The sequence below is a fragment of the Desarmillaria tabescens genome (genome assembly GCF_030435595.1).
Source record: "Desarmillaria tabescens strain CCBAS 213 chromosome Unknown EV420scaffold_42, whole genome shotgun sequence".
In the NCBI taxonomy this organism is placed as follows: Eukaryota; Fungi; Basidiomycota; class Agaricomycetes; order Agaricales; family Physalacriaceae; genus Desarmillaria; species Desarmillaria tabescens.
In genome coordinates this window covers 99,253-122,181 of record NW_026848341.1, presented here as the reverse complement: position 1 = coordinate 122,181, position 22,929 = coordinate 99,253, and the positions used below count along the sequence as shown (strand labels likewise).

General features: G+C 47.5%; 8 protein-coding genes across 8 annotated transcripts; 3 read left to right on the top strand and 5 right to left on the bottom strand.

Annotated features, from left to right (window-relative positions):
* Window positions 1-27: 27 nt before the first annotated feature.
* Window positions 28-1,583, top strand: EV420DRAFT_1275896 (WD40-repeat-containing domain protein; the record flags this gene model as incomplete). The annotated part of the gene is made up of 8 exons (XM_060467928.1): window positions 28-87; window positions 141-281; window positions 331-438; window positions 486-509; window positions 559-674; window positions 728-996; window positions 1,053-1,403; window positions 1,453-1,583. 8 exons carry the CDS (start codon window positions 28-30, stop codon window positions 1,581-1,583), a joined length of 1,200 nt encoding a protein of 399 aa, XP_060326384.1.
* A 1,964-nt stretch (window positions 1,584-3,547) lies between these two features.
* On the bottom strand, window positions 3,548-5,684 carry EV420DRAFT_1567140 (uncharacterized protein). The gene is made up of 11 exons (XM_060474096.1): window positions 5,523-5,684; window positions 5,390-5,460; window positions 5,296-5,339; window positions 5,162-5,238; window positions 5,014-5,111; window positions 4,760-4,965; window positions 4,647-4,708; window positions 4,535-4,595; window positions 4,267-4,483; window positions 4,112-4,216; window positions 3,548-4,063 (listed from the first exon to the last, which is right to left on the bottom strand). Exons 1-11 carry the CDS (start codon window positions 5,560-5,562, stop codon window positions 3,797-3,799), a joined length of 1,248 nt encoding a protein of 415 aa, XP_060326383.1. The 5' UTR covers window positions 5,563-5,684; the 3' UTR covers window positions 3,548-3,796.
* A 3,406-nt stretch (window positions 5,685-9,090) lies between these two features.
* On the bottom strand, window positions 9,091-10,956 carry EV420DRAFT_850332 (uncharacterized protein). The gene is made up of 5 exons (XM_060483705.1): window positions 10,493-10,956; window positions 10,141-10,442; window positions 9,891-10,092; window positions 9,504-9,839; window positions 9,091-9,440 (listed from the first exon to the last, which is right to left on the bottom strand). Exons 1-5 carry the CDS (start codon window positions 10,835-10,837, stop codon window positions 9,234-9,236), a joined length of 1,392 nt encoding a protein of 463 aa, XP_060326382.1. The 5' UTR covers window positions 10,838-10,956; the 3' UTR covers window positions 9,091-9,233.
* On the top strand, window positions 10,957-12,506 carry EV420DRAFT_1712098 (3-hydroxyisobutyrate dehydrogenase; the record flags this gene model as incomplete). The annotated part of the gene is given in 7 exon segments (XM_060479646.1): window positions 10,957-11,535; window positions 11,587-11,813; window positions 11,874-11,987; window positions 12,011-12,027; window positions 12,083-12,223; window positions 12,243-12,305; window positions 12,432-12,506. The coding sequence occupies 7 exon segments, from the start codon at window positions 11,288-11,290 to the stop codon at window positions 12,504-12,506; spliced, it is 885 nt and encodes a 294-aa protein (XP_060326381.1). The 5' UTR covers window positions 10,957-11,287.
* Window positions 12,507-12,867: 361 nt separating this feature from the next.
* EV420DRAFT_1622255 (WD40-repeat-containing domain protein) lies at window positions 12,868-14,817 on the bottom strand (the record flags this gene model as incomplete). Its single annotated transcript, XM_060475788.1, has 11 exons — window positions 12,868-13,034; window positions 13,066-13,324; window positions 13,356-13,459; window positions 13,515-13,666; window positions 13,725-13,845; window positions 13,897-14,203; window positions 14,229-14,249; window positions 14,306-14,410; window positions 14,464-14,537; window positions 14,595-14,740; window positions 14,774-14,817. The coding sequence occupies 11 exons, from the start codon at window positions 14,815-14,817 to the stop codon at window positions 12,868-12,870; spliced, it is 1,500 nt and encodes a 499-aa protein (XP_060326380.1).
* Window positions 14,818-14,902: 85 nt separating this feature from the next.
* On the top strand, window positions 14,903-20,761 carry EV420DRAFT_1567117 (uncharacterized protein). The gene is given in 25 exon segments (XM_060474095.1): window positions 14,903-15,012; window positions 15,105-15,220; window positions 15,270-15,571; window positions 15,591-15,627; window positions 15,680-15,937; window positions 15,995-16,086; window positions 16,121-16,633; window positions 16,687-16,803; window positions 16,859-17,164; window positions 17,217-17,308; window positions 17,377-17,470; window positions 17,521-17,598; window positions 17,645-17,759; window positions 17,806-18,215; window positions 18,271-18,566; window positions 18,623-18,841; window positions 18,896-19,013; window positions 19,070-19,203; window positions 19,254-19,380; window positions 19,419-19,492; window positions 19,542-19,642; window positions 19,698-20,089; window positions 20,142-20,251; window positions 20,274-20,307; window positions 20,327-20,761. The coding sequence occupies 25 exon segments, from the start codon at window positions 14,930-14,932 to the stop codon at window positions 20,372-20,374; spliced, it is 4,266 nt and encodes a 1,421-aa protein (XP_060326379.1). The 5' UTR covers window positions 14,903-14,929; the 3' UTR covers window positions 20,375-20,761.
* EV420DRAFT_1567115 (uncharacterized protein) lies at window positions 20,058-20,761 on the bottom strand. Its single transcript, XM_060474094.1, has 2 exons — window positions 20,142-20,761; window positions 20,058-20,089 (listed from the first exon to the last, which is right to left on the bottom strand). Exon 1 carries the CDS (start codon window positions 20,748-20,750, stop codon window positions 20,409-20,411), a length of 342 nt encoding a protein of 113 aa, XP_060326378.1. The 5' UTR covers window positions 20,751-20,761; the 3' UTR covers window positions 20,058-20,089; window positions 20,142-20,408.
* A 786-nt stretch (window positions 20,762-21,547) lies between these two features.
* EV420DRAFT_1567108 (peptidase C1B, bleomycin hydrolase) lies at window positions 21,548-22,718 on the bottom strand (the record flags this gene model as incomplete). Its single annotated transcript, XM_060474093.1, has 4 exons — window positions 21,548-21,712; window positions 21,766-21,954; window positions 21,984-22,280; window positions 22,344-22,718. The coding sequence occupies 4 exons, from the start codon at window positions 22,716-22,718 to the stop codon at window positions 21,548-21,550; spliced, it is 1,026 nt and encodes a 341-aa protein (XP_060326377.1).
* Window positions 22,719-22,929: the final 211 nt, after the last annotated feature.

Sequence of the window (22,929 nt, the reverse complement as noted above, 5' to 3'; positions counted from 1 at the left end):
TCATCCAGACATCCAAATTGTCCGACAATGACTAATATAGACGCTTCCAATCTCATGGTCTCCGAGGCCCACCTTATCCTTGACCATGTATGCGTCTAGTTGTTCACGAATGTCTTCGAATACCCACCTCGGTCTCCCAGTCCCGCAAGGAGAAGGCAGAGAGAACAAAGGATCTCGGATCACCTCTACAGCTTCCCGGGAAGGCTCTAGCAATAGAAATACTGGGAAATGACGCATGGATAGCGGAAAACACGACTATTATCCGCAGATTAGACCTCGAGGTACGTATAGCTGCGCGTCTCGGGGAACACATCAGCATCATCTGCCCAGACAGGCAAAACTTTGCAAGTGTATCGCGGCCACACAGGCCCTGTGACATCTATCGCTTTCTTCGAAACCGGAACACACAAACTTGTGATATCCGGTTCTTGGGATAAAGTGGAATCTATCCTCTACTTCCAATCACGTACTGACCTGTGATCAAGACCATCAAAGTGTGGAACAGAGACGTACGTCGTGGCGTTCAGATTCCGCTGGCGTTTGGTAATCAATTCATAGACGAAAGAACTGCTGTCGTCTACAGACGCTCATGCCGATTTCGTCAAATCTCTTTTGGTTTTTCCAGACCTCAAACTTCTCATTTCTGGCAGTTCTGACAAGATTGTGAGATTCTGGTGAGAGCAGGCTTCTTTGTTGCCTGACCGCATGGACCTTATCTTATGAATAGGGACCTCTCCTCGATTTTGGAAGGTCCGTTACGCTCTCTAGGGTCAATATCCTCCCATACTCGGCCTGTAGAATGCATCGATGGCACTGTCAATTCTGATCAGTCAGTCGAGCTCTGTACAGGAGACACCATGGGGGTTATCAAAGTTTGGCACCTGCAGAAAGAAGGTGGCGCATCGCCACGCTGGAAGAGTACTCTCAAATACGAACTGACGCATCATCGAACACGGATAAATGATATGCATTATGGGAATGGACAGCTCTGGACAGGTGAGCCAGGACGACTGATGTTTCACTGCTGTGGCTAATCTAGAAATGGACAAAAGCGTCTTCTGATGATACTGTTCAGGTCGTTACCGTAAACCCTGCCTCGGAGGCAGACAAAGTACCTCGGTTCATGACGCATCCTACAGCAGTTCGGTGTCTTCTCCCAATAGCATTGACAGATCTAGCCGAACCGTACTTGATTACCGGTTCAGCCGACGTCATACGCTCATATGATGTGTCCTCTATTGAGGAGCCGGAGATCCTAGGTGAGATTGATGCACACTGGCACGATGTCACAGCTTTGCGTCTTTGGATGCGCAGATTCACAGGGGAAGACGGGTGTACTCGTGTTGAGCCGTGGGTTCTCAGTGCCAGTCTGGATGGCACGTTGCGGAAGTGGAAGTTATCTGGTATATGTGATCTTTTTCTATGTGGAACCGTAGACTGACAGTCGGGCAGAACTTTTAGCTCCACCGCCTCAGGCGACATCGGCCACGGCCAAAACCACAAGTCCAGTGCCACAGGAACCGCAGTCCATCTTAACAGAAGAAGAGGAACGGGAGCTGGCCGAGCTCATGGGTGATGATTAAGTTCGCGGCAGTTTTATCAAACCTAGAAATCAGTTTCGAGATGCTGTAAGATCAGCTCTGGGTCTGCTTCAACGTATTTTTCATATAGCTCAAAAATACCAGCGAATGTAACCACAGATTTAGTGTAAATTTTCTTCATTTGGGAAATAGTCTTTGCCGCTCGAGGTCTTTATTATGAACGGCGATAATCATAAGCCTTTAATAATTTTGGCTGTAGTTCGAAATTCCAACAAATGGTAATTGAAATGCCCCCCTGAAGTCTTTATATTTGGTCTTCATACTGGTCCCCCCCTTCAGCACTTATCGAATGACAGTAGATGGGTAGATAGTAGCTAGGGGAACCGTAAGAATTGTGACGGCATCAGCAACGTCCGAAAGCTTTGATTTATGTTGACATAGCCCACCGATTTACTATTAGCATTCAATAATTCATGATAGTCACCAAAAGGCCTAGAAACAGTCCAAAATTCTGTAGAAGATGACCAAAACACGTGATCGCAACATGTACATTCATAGCACATCATTCTACGGTACCAATCACTATTCCGGCATTATCTAAATATTCTTTGCTCTGTGACTTATCTCGGCAGAAATGATCCTCATCAGGTAGTTTCTCCTTCCGGGCTTTCGGCACCAACCCTATTATTTCCTGTTCCTTAGTCCATTCTTCCCAGGCAGTTAGCACCTTATGCTCAACATGATGTATTCTCTTGTACTCCACTTGTGACCGTTGTCATTTAGGATCCTTAACAAATGCAGAATATCACAAGGACCTTCTCCAAGTTGACATTCAGAGGCATGAAGTCCATAACGATGGTAGACAAATTCGGCGTGGCCCGAAATGTCTGCCAATCCACATGTCGAAAGACATCTCTGGGTATTGGGTCTCACGCAGAGGCCATTCTGTGTCATCTTCTTACAGGAAGAGGGTTTGAGCGTGCTCGAGACCTCGTGTGCTGCGCTGAATATGCTTGTCGCAGGCCATCTTGCAAAAGCATCTGAGAGAAGCATTCAGGTAGTACCTCTCATAGACCGCTCCCTGTCTGCAGCTGGCTCACACGCGTCTCAGGGAATGATTTTCCACTTTCAACTGACTTTTCTACTCAATCGACGAGACAATCCTGCTTCCATAAAGAATACATGCCTGCCTTTTCATCCACGTTAGTCAGAAGGAGATATGATTCAGCAAGAATATCACTGAAAGCCTTATCGCGTTGATACCGACTCCGTACGGAGAGCAGAGCAGTCGAAGTGGAATTGGCGAGGATCGAGCATGCACGATTGAATATCCATTTCCGAGTCCATGATCTCATTGTATGTCGATTCGTTTTCCTGAAGAACAGTGACAATACTTTGACTACGTCTCTGATAACCGCCCTGAGCAGGACGTTAACGATAGGTATATTCGAGCTCAATCTATCAGTTAGGCCATTTTTTAAGTTTGGACTATGAGGAGGTCTATCAGAAGCAGTTCTGCATGGTCCCACTGTGCATACCTATATGCGTGTGCTGATGATACTTCCATCGAGACGGCATACAGGTACCGGTCAGACTTTCGTTTCATCAAGATTGAGCAACGCTAAGCCGGGGAGCGCCTGTCATGATTTGAAGTACTTACTTACTCATCAGCATGCAACAGTTCAAATCTTCGGATGGATCCACTGATATGAGTGTGGAGACCCAGAGGAAGGAGTTCTCGTCCATTGTCATTCTGAGCGAACTGAGCTTGTGATTGCCCAAAGGGATAGGTAGCTCGATCATCGCACCTTACTGAAGAGAGCTTGACTCTTCAGGAAAGAGGATTTGTAGACCTAGAACCGACCGTCTTGAACAGTACATCATTCCATATGTGTCTAAGTCCGAAGACAACTAGGGTGGGTGTGAGTACAATAATCAACCAACACGTACTTCATTGAAGATGGCTTCACTGATCATGAAGCTGTCCAACGCTAAGAAAAAAAAGATGAGTACTAGTGCAATGAAAAACGATTATTATATTGGACAGAGTTAAACTATGTAGGTATGAGACGAGACCGACGGGTAGCGGCAGCAAATGAGAGGTATAAAGACTAAACTTGAGCGCGAAAGAGGCAGTTAGGAGAGAATGAGTATTATCGAGTAACTTAATGCTTGAAATCCTATACTGAAACACTGACGAGAACGAAAACAGATGATGCACAAAAATTAGAAATCCAGAGGAAACCGCAAAGAAATCATAAAATAGGCCAACTGCCCTCAGCTTTCCATTTCTCAATCATGTCCTTGATCGTGTCGTGATTGAACCGTGGCTTGCTTAGCTCATAACCGGTCACAGACTTGATCTTAGAGTTGCTGAAACCGACGACGGTCTTCTCTAGGTAGTACTTGTCCATGTAGGCGGACAGGGGGGTGTTAGGAATCGGCGGATCAGACTTGAGAATCATCTCTGTCCAGTGACCAACATGAAGCTCATTAATTTCCTCGACGATGTCGTCCTTCAGCTGTTAGAAGGTATTAGTAGGGTACTAACGAATAGCGGACTGCGTAACCTTGAAAATCGTGTTCTCGAAAAAGTTGAAGAAATCAAATGTTGTGCCAAAGAACGATGTGCAAACTTGACCGATCTCCGCTAGCGTCATCTGCGAATCATCGGCCTGAAGGAATATTGGTGATGAATGAGATACGGGATAAGGGACCTACTTACAAGGTTGAACAAAGGCGCAGTGACCTTCTTGTCGTGTGCGGGTGCCTCAGGGACATCTTTGAGCTTGTTTTTGTCATTGTGGAATGGTATGTCCTCCCCTGCGGCCTCGTCGGCTGCCTTCCTACCCAAAGGCGCCATCCACTGTGCGCAAGCCCATAGCCCGCCAGCAATATCCTCAACGTGAACAGTATGAGATGGATGTTTTCCTGGAGACCATCTGTGCAAACGTCAGATAAAAAGGCGCATGAATCATCGAAGGAACCATTACAATGACTTCATGGGCTTCTTCATATAGCCATAGACAGCTGCAACCGTGATGAACGACGCCACTACAATTCATCGGGATTAATGATATCGGAAGGAAAGCGTCTATCACTCACTGGTACCGTAATCTGTATAAGGGCCGTAACCCAACGCGACCCGTAAAACGACCAGGTTGAGGCTATGGAGAAGTTGAGATCAGCCCAGACAGAGAGCCTGGCCAAAGACGCACTCTTCCATGCTGGCCAGCATTCGCAAGGTTTCATGCCACCAAGTCCCTACTGTGCCCGAGGGTTTTGGATCCTGTTTTTCGTCCCACGGGCCTTTATTTGATGTTTCATAGAATGGAAGCTGTAGTCGAACGTATGCCTTGACTTTGCGTTTTGCGGCCTCCTCGCCGAGTATTCTGGCAACATTACATGTGGTTGTAATTTGTATCTGAAACACAGTGAGATCGAAGGTCAAAGAACTGGAATATGGACATACCATATCTGTACGATCCTGGCGCACTTCACCAGTCAGATCAAAGACGTAATCGTATGGAGGCTGGCCCTCGGGCGGGTCAAAGAGCGGTGGGATATTGGCTAGATTCTGTGAGCATATAGGAAATGTGCTGAAAGGCGATTCCACGTACACGGAACTGTCAAGTTTGCCTGCTGATAGTCAACCTCCTCCTTCTCAAGAACCTTCGGGAACTCTGCTCCAATATATCTGGGATGATGGATGATTGGCGATCAAAGGCAAGAAGTTGAAGAGGTGTTCACTCACGTAGTCGCTGGCGCGACTTGATATTTATCGACCATCCGTACATGCTGCAATGGATTCAGATTGAAGATTCCAGCATCGCGCAACGAATACGGACTGAGACTAATGGATCTCCTTCCAGTGGAACCAGATAAGCTGCCAGCGCACGCGAATAGGTATTCAGACCGCCTGGAAATGTCGATAAGGATAGATGTGAGTATGTCGGACATTGCTGTTGGCGCTGTGCTCACCAAAAATGAGGACACTGGGTTTCTGCGAAGAATCAGTCATTGAGCCTTATGCTGAACGACCGCCTTGCGAGGACTATAGAAAATTATAAAGCAGGAGAGAATGGGATAAGTCAAGGATAAAGTATAATGGCAAGACAGGCAGACGACCAGGGAAGGGAATAGTACGCTTATGTCATCCACTCGACGCGAGCTTGCTTCTGCTCCTTCAGGATCAGGCTTGCGCTTTGTCGTCCTGGTGATTCCATTTTTTCTGGTGCATCATTACGGGCGTCTTGCCTGGAACGTTTACTACTCAGGTCTGCTATGAATATCGAAGAAAGCAGGGCAAACGGAGGTAACTTTTCTAGTCGCCGTCCGTACCGTGGACGCTCGCTCCATCCATCATCCGAACAGTCTTCTTCCCCCTGGCTACCCCTGCTACATGTACCAATCAAAAAGCGACATTAGTCTTGCCTAGGTGCGGACATCACGGTCTCACCACCTACGGAAAGAGTTTCCAAGTTCCGGTGTCAGTTTACTTTCAACTTCACCATACGGGCATGCCTAGTGTATATCTTCGGAGGCTTTTCATTCATCAGTGCTCTAGGTAGAGGTAAGGTGACCATGCCCTCCCTATACCTCGAGCGTTCCAGTCAGGTTTGCGGCGAAAACTTCACACCCCGTCACGGAACCCGGTACGGAATTTCTTTACAAGGGCAACTAGCAGTTCCCCGTTGAAAGATACAACCTCACTTGCGACAAAATTAGGCGCATCGATTTGTAAGAGGCAAAGATTTCACGGCATATGGCCCGAAGATATGTTTGTTCTCATCTGTGCTGTAGCGCTTCAGTAGAAACAGCTGCTATCCGGCAAGTCATATCTTTTTCTTTCCTGCGGACACCTCCGATTACTTTACTGATTCTTCGGTAGTTCTCTCCGGGTAATCTACAACATCCAAGCCTCTGCCATAAATGCGTCTGCATAGTCTGCGTCTCTTCATGAGCTTACTCTTTCATCGATCTGTACGGCCTGATTCCAATCAGCAACTGGCTTCATCATGCTTCTTGTTCTCCTTTTTTTATCTCTTCCAAGTTCTATCTACTATCACTGTCAATATGATACTGATAGCCTGCGCAGAGTAACTGAAAGTTCGCCCTGTCTGTTACATCGGACGGTCATCCTGTTGTTATCCTCCTACTCTACCATCAAGAGTCACACATATCGACTCCCTCTCGAACCTACAGGTCAGGAAAAAATGCCTGACAGGATTATGCAGTGCCTACTACCTAACCAGATCTATGAGGTCAAGGGACAAAACCAGACCTTTAACACGAGTTTACTTGAGATCTCTCCCACAGCGCTCAGAATGACGTGCCGCCATGACCATCTCATTCGGCAAAGATATCCGTGAGCTACTACTGATACCGAACATTTGATGAGAGTCCAACCAAGATCGACCTCCGGCGGAAGTAATAACAGACTCATATGTCTGTTCTGCCGTTCTTCAAACGCGTGGTCAGAGTGAAACTGTAAAGTTGTGTCGGGGCTGATGGGAGTTGGGAAATGAGCGGTTGAGCGCAACATAAATCAAGTTTATGACTCCTGCAACATGCATCAAGACAAGGAGCATTATATCGGGCTATCATCGTTACCGATATTCGCATACGTGAATCTTTTCAAGAAGGGCCGTCGTCCAAAAATCAATCACGGTGGTAGCCTCTCCATTGTACCTCAAGGCGCGCACTCTTCCGAGATGACTTTGCACGCCGGCCAGATAAACCGTTAGTCTCCCAGGTTTCGTGACTAATAACTGCTTCGATAGCACCAGAGAGGAGGCTCATGATTCTCATAGAACAATTTAGCAACGTTACGGACATTACTGCCACATATTCTCCCTGGCACGTTTCCGTAGGACGATAAATTCCTACGACATATCGGAATACCGCTCGGAAAGACATAGCAACACCCACACCCAAGTTAACGTACCTCAAGGTGATCACGCTACTCACAAAAAAACGCCAAGCTTCGGGCGGTCCGCCGCCTGGTAGAGGGACAGCTCACGGCATAACATTTCCAATAACAGACACGGCCAATGCAGTACTCCGCCAGCGTCGGAAAAGGGATGGCATCAAATGTGTATGTGGCCGCAATGTATTCTGAGACGGTACGGCAAGGCAGGGGTTAAAGTTCAAGTGATAATCGGGGCACACGCTACGCACGATGATCAGGAAGTGAACCCCAGTTTGATAGCGCCGTACGGATGTCGTTCCATCGATAACGACGACCTCATCCGCCATGATGAGCGTGGATAACATAGAGGGGAAGTCTAAGGTTTCATTATCCCCGAAGAGAAAGTTTGGTGTCTTGATCAGGAACGATATCCGAGTCCAAGTCCATTTGAACACATTCCGTGTTTTCATCTCGGAAAGTTCAGAGAAAGCATAAGTAGTGGCATTGAAATTACATTCCAGAGAAGAAGGATGGACCCATACTAACCCTTTTCGTTCGTTATGGACGCGCGACCATTAATATGGATCCGTGCAGTGTTGAATCGCTGAATCTTCACGTACGTGAGATGTTCGAGACCATGGCCTTGCGGAATGCCGAGTTGCATATCCTTGGAGTTATATATCGTCAAGGCGGACGAACGTATACCAGCTCAGACACCTAAAATAAACACCAATGAAACCCACTTCAGTAATCAGGGTCTGTAAAGGCTGTTGCATCATGAATATACAAACGGCATTCAAATATCAATCGAAAGCATAACTGACGTTGTGTGTAATAAAGAACGCCATAAGTGGATTCACGGTCCCCTCCTACTACCGAAGTTGTAATCTCCCCGTTCGGTGTTGAGGCGGGTCAGAACCATTGCGATTAATGTACAAAATTCTGGGGTGCTTTCAGGAGCGTTAAACATTAAATCACCACACTGACGGTTCTACCGCGCTATTAAAACTCAGGTAATCCTTCTCCGAAACGCCAGGACATACCTGAGAATGGTAAGCCGTCTTTCAAGAACTGGGACGCTGGATATGCTATTAGCCATGACTTTCTGGTGACGAAACAGGAAAGTCATCCAAAACGTACTCGTTCGGTTTCGCGTCGGAGGAGAAAGTTTGTTCCAGACGCAGTTTGAGCAGCAGGACGTTAGGCCGGCAATTCTTATCGATCGGAGCAATGTTTATTGGGGTTCCCTGAGGCGAATTGTTAGTCAAGAAGCAAATGCAGACTGACCTTTTTATAGCGCCAACGTTTACTGATACATCCAATAGGTGTTGGATGTATAGTGTCACCCATAAAAACAATGATAGAAAGATGCCATTCGAACAAGAATATAAACAAGCAGAGAAGTTGCTACCGGACGATCATCAATCAAACAGTTGACAGGTGCTCTAGTAAAGATAACACCAGAGACTCCGGACGGTATATTCGAGGGTCCTGGGCGCTGAAATCATGTGATCGTCCGCCAACGAAATTATCACTGATACTAGAAACTACCCAAATGTTGTGAGTAACAAACTTGGAGCAAGATTACTGCTGAACTCTATCTCACTCGCTATTCGCTCACGATGATCGCTGTCCAACCCCTCGAGACAAATGTCGATCATCGTAGCATCGATGGGTCCAAGTGGACAATAAGTAAGGTTTAACGCCCAACTTTCCAAGATCGCGGTATGACTAAATTTAGTAGCACGGCAAATCCTTATCAATTGACGTCATCGCATTCATCATACAACTGCATAGACGGTATTCCCAATCCAATTCGATTGCGGGTCACTCGCTAACCCGATAGCTGGGGTGGGTATACCGTTGATAACAGGTTGTGGGGAGGGGCCCCAGTGGTCCGTAGTTAATTCCACAATCTCTTCGTGGTGGAATGTCGGTATGTGTTCTGCCAGATTCTTTGGTGGCACAACGGTTACGCGTATCACATACTGCAGTTCCAGAAGTAGTCAGCCTCTATCATGGACCTCAGGAAAGAGTGGAAGGGAACGCACCTGAACACCGACAGAGTCAACTAACCACGAGCTCTCCTTTCCCGCCGCACCGGCTTTCACATACCCCCGCAGTAGTCGTACACCCTCTGCAAACTCGTTTTGATATTTGAGCTGGCCGGAGGTGAGTACCCACTCGCTGTGGTTTGAATCGTCGTTCTCTTCCGGTTTCAAGTTGAAAGTCTTCTTCTTCGGTCCGAAGGAGATGCGTTTGAGTAGTACAACCCGTATGCAGCGGGTGAGCAGCTTGGCAAAGTAAGGTTCTTTGGAGAATAAAAGGCTGACAGCAAAGGGTATGTCGTCCCCGGCAGAAAAACGCTGAGGGGTGGGTATCGAAACCTGCGTTACTAAGATAAGTACAATCACTGAGGTGATCAGAGAAATACGCACATATACAGATTTCATAAAAGGCTCCAGGTCTGATTTACATTTAGCGTTTGCCCAGGATGGTGTCGCTAGGGCTGTATGGACGCGGTCCAACCAGTGTAGGTAGATGTCAGTTTCCTCGCTTAGTCGGGAGGGTCTGGGAATAGTAGAAAGGGGCGGGTCCACTGGGTGGGTCTTTGGCAAATAATAAACGGGTATTGATTTTCTATGACAAGATCGGTAAGCTTGCTGTGTCAGTGGGAAAAAGTCATACGTTTCATGTCTGCGTAGATTGTTTAGGTTTCCTTTATGGACCATATCAATCTTTATTGTATAGGTGACCTCCAGGGCGGAGCCATAGAAATAACAGTTAAATGAAGGAGGTGTAGGCGCGGTGCCTCCACCGGGAGTATTGACTTCCGTAGGGATGGGTATCGTGAATGGATGTTCTGCTTCCCAATCGAATACGCATCCCATACAGGAGGTATATAATGGGAAAGTGCGAGAAACTATTGATGAAGTGGCGTCGCCATTAGTGCCCCGATAAGGGCAGAAAGTCGTTAGACGACCTTCGAACTGGGAAATGTAAATAAGAGCCACAAAAATTGAACAAAAAGCAGACATACCGAAACAGTGACTTGCTCAACATGTTGGCGTTGCTCCAAAAACTTGACACTGCCAACCACTGTTCCTCCAAGTCCGTAGCTTGGAGAAGTAAGCCCCCATATGTGAGGGCCCAAGTCTATCCTCATATGTTTCGTTTCGCATGACCAATGGTGCGTAGAGGAATTGATCTCTGGTGAAAATGGCTCGGGATGGAGACTAATCTCAGTAAGGCCCGGGTGAGCAGAGTACGATGGGGAGGCCAGGGACAAGTCAGTATCGTATGTTGGTAGATTTTCAGTGTCGAGGGTAAGGTCGGCGTCCATTGATGGTGATAGTGGAATGGGTACAGGGTCGGAGGAAGTCATTGATAACAATAAGCGAGAACCGAAGATATACTGGCAATGGAAAACAAGGGGCAACTGCAACCCTTGAGGCAAGGCAAGGTCTAGACAAAAGGAAGAAGAGATTGTACCTTCAGACCTTTGGTATTTAGAGATATGATCGATTGCTGCGCTCTAGACTGTTCGCGCCGACTCGGGTTATCCCGGATCTTGCACAAACATAAGCCAAACACAACCTATCGTCTCCAAATTTGCCCAAGTCGCTACATCGAGCCTTCCGCGCAAGCTTTTCGCTGTATCTTTGACGATCCACGAGTTCCAAGGGACCACTCGCGATGAGGAGGAAAAAAGGATTGGTCAAACCGGACCGGAACTCGGAACGGAACTCGGCCTCTCAATAGCCGGTCATGTCTTCCCCATAACCCCGCACAGACCACAGCAGTGCTCCCCGCATTTCTTCGCCTTCTACTCAGCATGAAGTCTCTTCGTCTGCTTGACCCTCTGTCTCGTATCACCCTACGACCCAAGAGCACCGCTTTTGTTGGTCTGGGTCGGATGGGCTTCGAAATGGCGTACAACCTCTTTTCGAAACAACATGCGCAAGAAGGCGACGCTCATTTCGTCGTATGCGATGCAGTACCGGAACGTGCGGACGAGTTTTGCAAGAACTTTCTTTCGCAATTCCCTGGCGCCCAGATCCATACTGCTCTGACTCCAGACGTGTGAGTATCCAACTTGACTGAGACCAGAGTTACCATTTAACCAATGTCTAGGGCCGCCATGTCGTCCCAGACGGTGATAACAATGCTCCCATCTTCTCCTCAAGTCAAACAGGTATACAATGAAGGCATCATTCCCGGTATGAACGCGCTTCCTCCCGATGTAATGCGGGACTCGCTTGCCATCGATTCGACTACTTTGGATGTCTCAGTTGCCCAAGAACTTGCCTCCCAGTTGAACAATCTCGGCATTCAGACTGTCGACGCACCAGTATCTGGTGGTAAGGAAACGCTTTTCTTTTGTCTGTTGCCTACTGACTGTGTCAACTCGTATCTGCAAGGCGTCGCTGGGGCTAAGGCAGGAACTCTCACATTCCTTGTTGGAGGAACGGAATCGGCTTTTGACAGATCATACTCTATTCTCTCTCTCATGGGTCAAAGGGTCATCCATTGTGGTCCGTCTGGGCTGGTCTCGGAGCTAAAATCTGTAACAACGTTAGCATCCGGGAGGATCTCACACTACACTCAGTTCAATGACCTTCTCTTTTAGCTCATGCTAGGTGTTCAGCAAAATTTGTTACGGCCGAAGCCATGGCTACTGGGAAAGAGACTCGGCCTTGATCCCGTTGTCTTGTCAAGCGTCATCGGTTCATCAACTGGAAATTGCTGGTCCATGTCAGTCAATAACCCCGTGCCCAAAGCTCTGCCAGATCTATCTCCGCCTTGCAACCGGCGACTATGAAGGAGGATTCGCGACAAGCCTGATGCTCAAGGTATGAGAAACAGTAACCTCCAACGGCTATTGTTTCTTACCATTGAGTAGGATATGGGCTCTTAGCGGCAGATATTGGAGTGGAGACGGGACACACCTCTTCCCATGGGCGATTGCCGCAGCGCAGGTATACGCCAGGATGGTTCGGGTCTCACCGGAACGTGAAGGGAAAGATTTCTCGTCTGTGTATAAGTTCCTTTGAAACAAAGTATAGTGATTTGAGGTATGGTGCCGTATAGTATTTCTACAAACCATAACAGTCTCATTCTTATGAAGGTCATACTGAAAAATCTTTTTACAGTGTATCATCATCTTTGCGGTTCGTTCATTCATAGTCAAATCTATATCAATGAACATTTGTACATATATCGAGGTCAGAACCACAATTTTGAAACGGATTGGGATCGCCAGGCTTTCTCGAGGAGAGCAATTCAAAGAGATTGGGTTGAATATTTCCATATCCTGACAAGCAATATACGAGTAGTCGTAGATCAGTACAGCCTCAGTATCTCCCTCCTCCTCTCCTCGAACCCCAACTGTCGTTGTAACGAGATTGTCGACGCTCACCCCTGTCCCAATCCACCTCCACCGCGGCTATTCCGACCCCATTCATCCCCACCGAGGCCGTATGAATCTTCTTGTGGCGGGGGTAGTCTAGGTGGGGGTGGAGGTCCGCCACCAATTCCAGGGATGAAATCGTCATCTCCTCCATTGTCCCAATTAGTTTTAGCTTGCCCACTGTCCTCCGTTGTACTCCCTACTGCGATCTCCTTCCTCCTCTTTGCCCCACCACTCCCGGTTCCACCCATAACTGAAGCCGGGCACCATTGCGTCGTCTTCCTCATCCTGACCACTAGTATCGATAATTTCTGGTGGCTTCTCTCCGCCCCCGGAGAAGACAGAAGAGGCATCACCAGGGCGCTCACGGCACCAAAATCGGGGTGGTGTGGTCATTGGATGCGGTGACGAGGAGATGGCCGAGAGGATGGAAGGCCATGGACCATACATTTGAGTCGTGTGCTTGAGAGAGGGTGGCGCGCGGCGAGGATACGGGTTGACTCAGTGTTTCGTCTTCGGCACCTAGGTCCCAGTGAAGAACGGCACCTTCAGAGCCTCCAGAGACAAGGATGGGATGTATGGGATGCCAGGCGACGGCTATACGAATGCTACTATCAGATTTACATGTAGAGAATGTGAGATAAGCGCGTACAGCAAACTTCTTTCTTGTGTCCTTTGAGTATCCGGAATTCTTTCATGGCGCGGATATCGAAGACACGAACGGTTTGGTCCCGAGAAGCACTGGCAACCATGTTACCGTTGGGTGACCAAGCTAGCGCTTGAATAGTGTTCTTATGTTGGTGTCTAGAGCAAGTTGATTTGAGCATGAAGAGGACCTCGCACAGTAAACCGACCGACATACAATGTAGACAGGACGGTACCCGTTCGAGGATCCCAGAATTTTATCTGGTTGTCTTTACTTCCAGAAACAAGCAAGCCTTTAGACGGATGCCACTGGACACATTTTACATCCCAACCGTGCCCTTCGAATGAAATCAGTCTTCTTCCGGCTGTATGAAAACCAATGACTCAACCAGTTAGAACACTCTCCACTCGGCTCTCTGCGAAAGACCATATACGAACACTAGAGTCATCGCTAGCTGTCGCAAACCGACGATCATCTGGACTGAAGCTGATACCACGTATAGCTTCTCGTGAGTTAGATCCTTGCCATGCTGTCAAGTTGTTCATGTTGGGCTCGAAGTATTTGATGACACCACTCTTGTCTGCTGACACCAAATATGCGCCTGAGTGCGTGAAACTGAAGGTACAGATAGCGCTATCGTGGGCTTGAAGGATGGTTTCGAAATTGAATGTGAGTCCATTCCAAAGAGTGAACCTCTCCACTGGTTGAACCTGTTAGGACGCGTCTCCCTTCGGGCGTCCACTGAATTATTGAGTTGTCGGTGCTTTTTCCGCTCACTCGACAAGAGAAGCACGAACCGTCACGATGTTCACGGGACAACGAATTTTATTTGTTGAAGTATGGATGAATTTTGTACACAAGGATTGTAGATGAATGTCCGGATATGCTTTGGGGGGTAATAACTGCGGAGAAGAGTTTTCACAGACGCGCCTAGTGATTAATTGGAACCTCGCACGTTAATGATATATGGTGGTGTTGGCCGCAACTGAGGCACGTAGGTAGAATTGGGGCGCAATTTCCGCATCTGTGCTGCTCTCAGTATAAGACTTTTGTAACAAAAAATAAGGACGCGCCAAAGCCATCGACCCATCCCTCCATAGTAATCTACAGTCTTCCTTGGCCGTGTCTTCTTGATGATTTTGCCATCTAACATCTGTCGGCTATTTGCTAGTTCTTGCTCTTGAACCTTGGCGTCATCAACCGGAGGTGGTTTGCAGAGGTAAAAGGTGTTTCTTGGGCGTCATTCGAGGTGCGAGTTGATAGACGGCTGAGGTAGCGCACTCTTTGGTAGAAGAATAGGCAGAGACATGCGTAGAAGGATCCAAGCGGCGGGCAGGAAAGAAACGAGGATGTATTTGTCTCAAACTTTCAAAGCAAACAAATTACATGGCTCGGTGACACGACGGCCTCGTCTTGATTATATGCATGCCTTAATGGTCCACCCGCAACCTTTAGCGACGCGCCGAACGGTGTCACAGAAACATGTTCTGTATTCAGAAATTCTGTCCGTCACTTCGGTTATGCGGAAGAACTCCCGATGGGCGTCGGCTACGCACTTTATGAATACGAGAGACTCGGCCCTCGGAAGCAACCTAGGGCTCCGAATATCCACCGCTGCCCACCCACGACAAACACTATGGGAGTGAAAGCAGGGGAAATAGATCTTATGGTCGGATTCCAGGAATTAAAACGAGCATTGAGAGATGTGGAAGGTAAGTGACACGTTTGCTGTTGCGTTTAGTATACTCAAATGCTATCCAGACGTTACGAGCGTTCCTTTGCCTACTATTCTAGGTCCTTTCTTTGCCTATCATCCGTTCTCCTCTTTCGACGGGACCAATCACGTCTGCCGCGCTTTCCTCGCTTCACAAGTTCTTCACTTGCGGTCTTATTTCATCGCAATCCGTTCTCTCGATGCTGCACTCGTGGAACTCAGCAGCACTGTATCTCACTGCAAATTTGAACCTAGTGACTCATCCGGAGATGAAGTCGTTCTACTCAAGATCATGACTGTCATACAGGACTGTCTCTGTGAACACGGAACGGTGCTAGGAGACGTAGAGGTGTGATGAAATGCTGGAGACCGTTCTTACGACGTGCTGTCAGATGCGCCTGAGTGGTAAGTGGCATTATCATCGCGTCATTACTGGAAGTCCAACAAGAACTCTTAGAAACCTTGCGACGCTCTGCGGAAACCACAATGCATGCTCTAGTCCGAACCGTCTTCTCTCGGCTCCACTTCTTGGATGCTGCCTCAGAAGAGGAGAAACTGCGTTTCAGTGATGAAGAGACCCAAGATGGCGAGATAAAGATGTCAGTGTCGACAGACCAGGTCCAAGAAGAATCTCTGCCAGAACAGTTTCCGACGCCAGTTCCGGAAGAACCACATCCTCCACCTTCCCCGGCACCTAGTGGTCCTAGACCTCAGTGTGAGTCTCTCGTCTCAATCACAGCGCCCCACTGAATGAGATCGGGGCAATGTTCAGACGGACTACCATCGATATTGGAGCTTCTTCGCGTTCTTGTCTACGTCTTGGACCCCAACGATCAGCAGCATACCGATTCTACGCGCTTAATCGTCCTCGGAATTCTGAACGCCGCATTGGAGGAAGTTGGCCCCTAGAATCACAGATTTCCCCTCATTGGAAGCACTTATCCTTGATCCCTGTTGCAAGTTCCTGTTTCAGCTGGCGCGATCGGAAAATAGCTCTGTCCTCCATTCCTCATTGCGCACGATATCAACCATGTTTGACACTATGCGACAACACCTAAAACTGCAGCAAGAGCTCTTCTTGGCGTTCACGATAGATCGCCTCGCTCCTACACTCCCAAAGGCACAACAGGCTATAAGCAAGAAAGGTATCTACGTAGGATCTCCTAGACCTGGAACGCCTGGCACCCCGTCTTTAGGACCAGTTGATGACGAGCTACAGCTAGAAAAACAAGCGTCTACTCCCCCTCGATTACTTGTCCCCCCTGCCCGAGGCGAAACGCGTGATTTAAGTCTGGAAATCTTGAGTCAGATATCCAGGCACCCTAGTTTTATGGTTGATTTATATACCAACTACGACTGTGACATTAATTGCGAAAATTTGATGGAACGTCTCATCGATTTTTTGACAAAGGTGAATACGTATTACTGGTCTCATGCTTTCGCTTACCGTGATTATGTCTTCAGTCGGTGTACCCAGCATACTACAGCGGAGGCTTGGACGTGCAACAACGAAACGCCCAATTCCTTTGCCTGGACCTTCTGCTAGCATTTGTCAACGATATGGCCGGTCGAGCTAGTGGCGTCTGTAACGTTGCATTTTGAAATTGTATCCTTCTGACCGGTTTGTTGTTATCAGACTTCAACCCCGTGGCCTTCAGAGTTCCCGTTTCCAGAGTCCCTTCTGCAGAAGAAATCTCAAAAGAAGTTGATTCTCGCCGGTGCTTCTCGTTTCAATGCAAAGCCAAAGGCCGGAATCGCCTTTCTGGAGGAGAATGGACTAATATATGCCGACTTGTCGCCAGAGGTCAGTAAAGCTCAGAGTCTTGCAAAATTCCTGAAGAGCTGTACCCGATTGGATAAACGCCTTTTGGGAGATTACATATCGAAACCTGATAACATCGAAGTGCTTAAAGCATTTGTTGGTCTTTTCGACTTCAAAAACGTTGGTCATTCTTACCACACTGTGTTCAGTGGAATGACGTTTTACCCCTTAGAAACCTATGGCTGATGCCATGCGAGAACTATTGGAAACATTTCGATTGCCTGGTGAGGCGCAGCAAATCAACCGAATAACGGAGACATTTGCGTCCATATATTTGCATCGGAACCAGGTAACTTAAGAAGTTTCTCTACGCTAAATACTGTGCTGAGCAGTCTCGCAGCTGAAATAAGGAGCGAAGATGCCGTTTATGTCCTAGCGTACTCTATCATCATGCTCAACACTGATTTGCATAATCCGCAAGTTCGGGTACGTGTTGTGGGACTTACTCATAGAGCCTGACGTCTAAACGGCACTAGAAACGAATGTCTTTTGAAGAGTATCAAAAGAACTTACGGGGTGTTAACGATAAAGGTGATTTCCCCGCTGAATACTTGGTATGTCTTGATACCCTTGTGTTGACATGGTCTGAATTGCCCTCAGCAAAACATCTATGACTCCATACGGAAAAGAGAAATCGTCATGCCTGAGGAGCATACGGGACAGCTTGGCTTCGAGTATGCATGGAAGGAACTTTTGACACGTTCACGACAAGCTGGTATGGGTCCATAATCTCTTTGCAGAACCTTAGTAATAAGCCGCAGGTGACTTTATGATATGCAATACGCCTCATTTCGATATCGACATCTTCAAGTCCGTCTGGAAACCTGTCATCTCGGCCATTGCCTATGCATTCATCAGTTTTGACGATGACTATATTATTCAACGGTCTGTAGCCGGATTCCGACAATGCGCTACCCTCGCTGGCCACTTCCGTCTTCCAGATGTGTTTGACTTCGTAGTGGTGTCACTTTCGCAGGCGACCAGTCTTCTTTCAGATTCTGCATCCGTCCAAGTCCCCAATTATCCTGTTGTAGATGTAGAAGGACAATCTGTCACAGTCTCCAATCTATCCATCAACTTTGGCACGAACTTCAAGGGTCAACTAGCTGCCGTGGTCCTCTTCAATATCGTAAACGGGAATGGCAATGCTCTCCGAGAAGGCTGGACACAGGTTTGAGTCCTCGCAGTTTCATGACATAAGGATTCTGAACGTTTTTGCCCCTCAGATCTTCGAGATGTTCCAAAATCTTTTCCTTCACTCCTTGCTTCCAACAAGGATGCTCCAGATGGAAGATTTCCTTGGTGGTGTTTCCATGATACCTCTGCGTGGAAGTCAGCCACAGCGGCATGCATCACGTAGCGATGGGGGGCTTTTGTCGACACTGTCTTCATATTTAATGACACCCTATGCCGCTAGTTCTGAGGCGTTACCCGAGGCCACCGATGCCGACGTTGAGAATACGCTTTGTACGATAGATTGTATCACGTCATGTCGTCTGGACGAGCTGTACAGCCAGATCATGTACGGAGATTCCCCCTTCTTATTTTCCTGCCCACTGACATATGTTGGTATTCTAGGCAATTGGACCTGCAGGCTCTTGTTGCAGCAATCCGCGCTCTAGAGGCGTTAGCGCATGACCGGACGGTAGCGAAGCTCAAACAAGGTTCCGATGATGAAAACTTTGCGCCGCAAGATAATGATACTCACGTCCTTCCCTACGATCCTGCATCAATATTCCTGCTGGAGACCATGGTTAGTATAGCTTGTCAGACGCCACAGCACATCGAAGATCTATGGTAAGTCTTTACCGACCTCATTTGAGCCTTAGATCTTATCTGAAATTGTTCCAGGCCAATCGTCTTCGAACATTTATCAAATTTACTCTCGTCTTCTGAGCAGTATAGCGTTCTCCTCATCGAGCGAGCTGTCGTAGGCCTCTTGCGGCTCTGTCTAATACTTGCTCAAATTGTGCGTATTGGCAGCAAGTGAATGATATAGGCCGAGTGTACTAATTCAGGTCCCAGCCATCTCTTCGAGACCAAATCTATGTATCTTTCGATCTTTTGTCAGGGCTGACACCAGCTATTGCCAATTCGGTTGCAGAGCAGGTCATATCTGGAGTCATCCTCATTGTTCAAAAGCATCGCGATGTCATAAGGTCAACTCTTACTCTACTATGTCAAAGTTATCCCTGAACGTGCATCATAGTTCTCAAACAGAGTGGAATCTAGTCTTCGCCCTTGTTCGGTCGACCGTGTCTCATCCAGAAGCCGCGCGCCTCTCTTTCGAGCTTGTAACTGGCCTAGTGACTGAGGGACCTCAACAATTTATCACGGTCGACAACTTTCAGGGTTTATCACACTTTTAGATGAGTTTGCTTCTATTGCAGGCACTTCTGTACAAAGCCAGCGACATGGACGACGCCATGAGCCTGCGCCATCCGCGAGGTAAGTTTGTCGCTGATCCTAACACCATCAGTTCCTGACTACTTTGCAGTTCACCGGCTGTAGAGCGCGGCAAGAAAGCTATTGAATTACTTGTCAATCTCAAAAAATGGCTATCGACCTTGGATACTTCAATTTTATCCCGAGACAAAGGTAGATACTGAAGCCGTTCATCTCATTCCCTGAAATGCTGATGCGATGTTTACAGCCTGGCATCAATTATGGCTACCATTGCTTACCTCGCTCAGCCGACAGTCATCTAATGCATCTCGCGAGGTTCGGCATAGCGCCATGAGTCAACTGCAGCGCGTGCTATTAGGCTCTCATGCCATGTTCGATGAGGCAACAGATGTACAGACAGAGGAGATCTTCAACCGAGTCGTATTCCCCCTTCTAGATGATCTATTGAAGCCGCAAATCTTCTTGCGCGATCCGCGTGGAATGCCAGAAACGCGGCTACGAGCGTCAGCACTTCTGTGCAAAACATTTATGCACTTTGAGGTTCGCGAAAGCCAGATGCAATCCGATATCCGTGTTTTGTGGATACAGATTTTGGACCTACTTGATAGACTGATGAATATCGACAAAAAAGACCAGCTAGTATGTTTGTTGCTTTCCGTGACTCGACACGACTACTGACGATAGTTCATAGTACGAAGCTATCCCTGAATCGTTGAAAAATGTCATCCTCGTGATGAATGCTGCCCAGATCCTCGTCCCACCATCGTTAAACGATCAACGCAGTCAACAACAACGGACACTGTGGACAGCCTACGTCCGAGAGAATGGAGCGCTTTTTGCCTGGATTCCTAGTTGACGTGATACCTCCACCACCAGAACCGGAAACCAGAACCTGTACCAGAGTCTGCACCGACTCTTTCATAGAATACCTACGGACCTTGTTACTCGGATATTATATTTACACGGGAGGGGTTTGATGATAACTGTATGATACGAGGTTTGATAAGTCAAGATGGGAGTCAATGAAGCTCCAAGTTGGGACCTGGTCCTCCATCGCGTATGAACAATTCAGCACGTTATAGACCATAGTAATCACTCTCCTTTTCTGCGATGTATCAGCGGTTTCCTTTTGTCCAAAGTGCGTTTTCATGCTGACTGGTTCAACCCCTCTCGTGCAATCACCAAAATCTAACAAGAGCACCCCGAAGAAATGAAAGACTGGAATTGGTAAATGAGCCGTATAGGATAGACCTTGCACAGATCCACCCCAGACGATGCAAGTGGTCAACAGCATTTTCATAGTTTCTTATCGGCACGTCGAAGTCAATATTCATTCTCTTCCAAACTGCTACTGAAGGATCGCATTGATATTTATTCGGGCCACTTTCATCAGCCACGTAACCTTGATACTCTACAAATTTCACTTCAAAGATTAAACCAACGTAGATCCCTAATGACTTGTCATAAATCTAGTGGCGGTAAGGGAATGCTGAACTCACCATAGGGTCCCAAGGAGGCAACACGACGGCGTCTCCGGTTTCGAGAATCTTCACAAGATGTTCGGGAGCAAGACCTTTGGGAACAACTACTTGGTAAACAAATCTGCAATGATCAAGTTAAGAAATGAGATCGCTCATCGTGTGGACACATACTCTTTGAACCACTTGTCGGTCATCATAAAATAGCCTTTCTTTCCATCGGTCTCGCCCCAGGAATTCTCCACTTTGTACCTGACAGGTTTACCGTCCTGATCCAAGTGAACCGCCGTGATAACCATCGCATGGGTCATAGAGGACTCCTCCACTTGCAAACGCTGGGCCTTTGTAAGGCCAAATGTGATGTCAAACGCGGTCTGCGTATATCAATAAGCGGCCAATATGACGAGTTGGAGGGAGATATGCGCTTACCTCGTACTTGAAGAGGTCAGGATCCATTATGCCAGCATCACCTGTCCGAGAACTTTCCTACGTCGCACACAAAGAAAATGGGTAAGCCCGCTTTGATCATCTGTCGCTATTTTGTTGGAATCAATTGGCCATTTTCCAAATATAAGTGTCTACCTTCACCACCACATTCTTCATGTTCTCAATTTGTGTGTTAACATCTAGAATCTTGAAAAATGAGGCAAGACGATAAAAGTGGATGTAAAATATCCTGACAAAGAATTGGTCGAGCTCCCCAAATGTTGCCGAACTTGTCGACAGTGTACAGTTTAGAATATTCATTGCGGGGATCGTTGACCAACGAAAAGTATTCTTGAGCCTGTAAAACCAATCTTTGAATACGTGATGGAAATAAGAGGACATATGACCTACAGGATATGGCTCAGACGCGTTCTTCTCCAAGAATTCAATCGGCGTGCCTTCCCATCTTCCAGCCTTACCATCTGCGTCATAGTATTCCCAGACAAACTGCTTATCAGGCATAGGAGGCACGCCAAGAGTGGCAGTCAAGATAATATAGATTTCTTTCAACAGCTTTTCCTTCTCAGTGCGGAGAGTGGCCTGGATTTCATCCGGTGAAAAGTTTGGACCTTCAAATCACTTGACAGAGCACGAAGAATGAGCGCGTGTTCACATAATTTCGTCTTGAGAAGGGCATTGAGTGGCGAGGAAAATGAAGAATGAGTGGACTCGGGATAGAGAGCTTGTGGTACAAGGCCGTAATTCTCCAAAAGGTTGACAGCCATCTCGAACTGACCACCGTCGCTCATTAAGTTTTCCGAAAGTTGCGAAACAAGCCGATCATCAAGAGGACGGTCAGCAAGCTCGATGGATAGCTCCAGGTAGTAGTTTGCCTTGTTGAGCTTGTCCCAAAAGAACATATAAGACTATTTAAATGTGATACAACGTCAGAAATTGCCGAGAAGAGTGTTCCGGGTAAAGGATATCACCTGAGAAAGTTGAAATTCTTTCAACTTGAGTTTCTTCATGACCCCGTAACGTAGGACATTGGTGGCAGCAAATAACCAGCACCGACCACTGGACTTCTGGTTGGTAATAGGTCCGGTCTTGAAGTCTATCTCGTTGTTAAAGATATGGGTATCGGCAATGACGGAGTCGCGAGAAATGAGTGCTGAACGGATGTTGGAATGAGAAAGAATGGTACGGGCAAGCTGAATCTTGGTATTGGCGGCTACACTTTCCTCCCATTTCGCTACGTTGTTTATCAACAACGAGCCACTGGGCGATAAAGCAGTATCCTGGAGAGAAATGGAGACGAACGAGGCAGCTACACTGCGAACGGATTGTTTCTCGTCGGAGGACATGGATCTTGTGGATGCGAAGGAACTGCGCCCATTGTTATGCAAGATGGCTGGGTTGCATCGAGATTCGGTGTTGCTCGGTCGGGTCGGCGGACTGGTCGGAGGAGGATGAAGCGCTGGGGCTATGATTAGGAACCTCACGCTCGGGGCACGAGAATACCTGGCCTGATGAATGAAGCAACGATGTCGTCGAAGAGGAATCACCGGAACCAGA

Coding starts and splice junctions, on each gene's coding strand:
- EV420DRAFT_1567140 (XM_060474096.1), bottom strand. CDS start 5,562: ATGACTGATTCTTCGCAGAAACCCAGTGTCCTCATTTTTG. Junction 4,596..4,646: donor TTATACAGATTACGGTACCA/GTGAGTGATAGA, acceptor GATGAATTGTAG/TGGCGTCGTTCATCACGGTT. Junction 4,064..4,111: donor TCGAGAACACGATTTTCAAG/GTTACGCAGTCC, acceptor ACCTTCTAACAG/CTGAAGGACGACATCGTCGA.
- EV420DRAFT_1567115 (XM_060474094.1), bottom strand. CDS start 20,750: ATGAAAATGCTGTTGACCACTTGCATCGTCTGGGGTGGATCTGTGCAA.
- EV420DRAFT_1567117 (XM_060474095.1), top strand. CDS start 14,930: ATGCATGCCTTAATGGTCCACCCGCAACCTTTAGCGACGCGCCGAACG. Junction 18,842..18,895: donor CAGCACATCGAAGATCTATG/GTAAGTCTTTAC, acceptor AAATTGTTCCAG/GCCAATCGTCTTCGAACATT. Junction 19,204..19,253: donor AAGCATCGCGATGTCATAAG/GTCAACTCTTAC, acceptor CGTGCATCATAG/TTCTCAAACAGAGTGGAATC.
- EV420DRAFT_850332 (XM_060483705.1), bottom strand. CDS start 10,837: ATGACTTCCTCCGACCCTGTACCCATTCCACTATCACCATCAATGGAC. Junction 10,443..10,492: donor TTGAGCAAGTCACTGTTTCG/GTATGTCTGCTT, acceptor TACATTTCCCAG/TTCGAAGGTCGTCTAACGAC. Junction 9,840..9,890: donor CTTTTATGAAATCTGTATAT/GTGCGTATTTCT, acceptor TTAGTAACGCAG/GTTTCGATACCCACCCCTCA.